The sequence below is a fragment of the Buceros rhinoceros genome, unplaced genomic scaffold (assembly GCF_000710305.1).
Source record: "Buceros rhinoceros silvestris isolate BGI_N320 unplaced genomic scaffold, ASM71030v1 scaffold30283, whole genome shotgun sequence".
Taxonomy (NCBI): Eukaryota; Metazoa; Chordata; class Aves; order Bucerotiformes; family Bucerotidae; genus Buceros; species Buceros rhinoceros.
The window spans coordinates 740-1398 of record NW_010404672.1 but is presented as its reverse complement, the minus strand read 5'-3'; the positions used below and the strand labels follow the sequence as shown (position 1 = coordinate 1398).

Below are 659 nucleotides of genomic sequence, written 5' to 3'. Positions count from 1 at the left end.
TCCAAAGACCCCAAGGAAGGCGAGTGAGCGCCTGCTGATCCGCTCACGTGTGGGGCCAAGTCAGGAGCTCCGAACCCCCCATCCATCCGGCAAAGCCCCACCCCAGGAGCGAGGAGATGCTGAGGATGGTCCTCCCCCTTGGCCCAGGGTCGTACCGGAGAAAGTCCCCTTGGCCAGGCATTCCTTCACGCGGTTGGTCCTCCGGACGTGGAAGGCTTTGGTGATCTCCTGGTTCATGAATGCCTCGTTGTTGAGGATGTTGGCCACCATCATCCGGAGGTCGAACACCTCCAGCAGCTCAGCGATGTGAGCAATGTGCATGAGGTCCCGCTCGTTCTCATCCAGCTCCCCCGTGTACAGGTACTTCAGCACGGCCCGGAAAGGTCCCGGCTGGATGGAAGCATCCATCTTCACCACCACCATGAGCTTGGACTTGTAGGTCAGTGGGTCTTCTGCCATCTCCTCCTGGATGCTGGTGAAAGCCCGGCTCCAAGAAGAAAGGTCCCTTCCCCGCCGCAGCCCACGCTCCCCGTTCTCGTAGCGGTTGCCCCGCAGGATCCCATCACTGGTGGAGGCTCTAAGGCACGGTTTTCGCTGGCCGGATCCGGCCTCCTCGGCGCTCTCACAGATATCAAAGCTAGCGGCTCGGAGGAGGAAAT

At 61.0% G+C, this 659-nt stretch overlaps 1 protein-coding gene across 1 annotated transcript in view; it reads right to left on the bottom strand.

Annotated features, from left to right (window-relative positions):
• Positions 1-155: 155 nt before the first annotated feature.
• Positions 156-659, bottom strand: part of LOC104491110 (rho-related BTB domain-containing protein 2-like) — a gene marked incomplete at both ends in the record, with an annotated part of 1240 nt that continues 736 nt past the window's right edge. Inside the window, one exon of the mRNA XM_010133477.1 lies at positions 156-659. This exon is cut by the window's right edge and continues 41 nt beyond it. Within this exon, the coding sequence (XP_010131779.1) occupies positions 156-659 (504 nt within the window).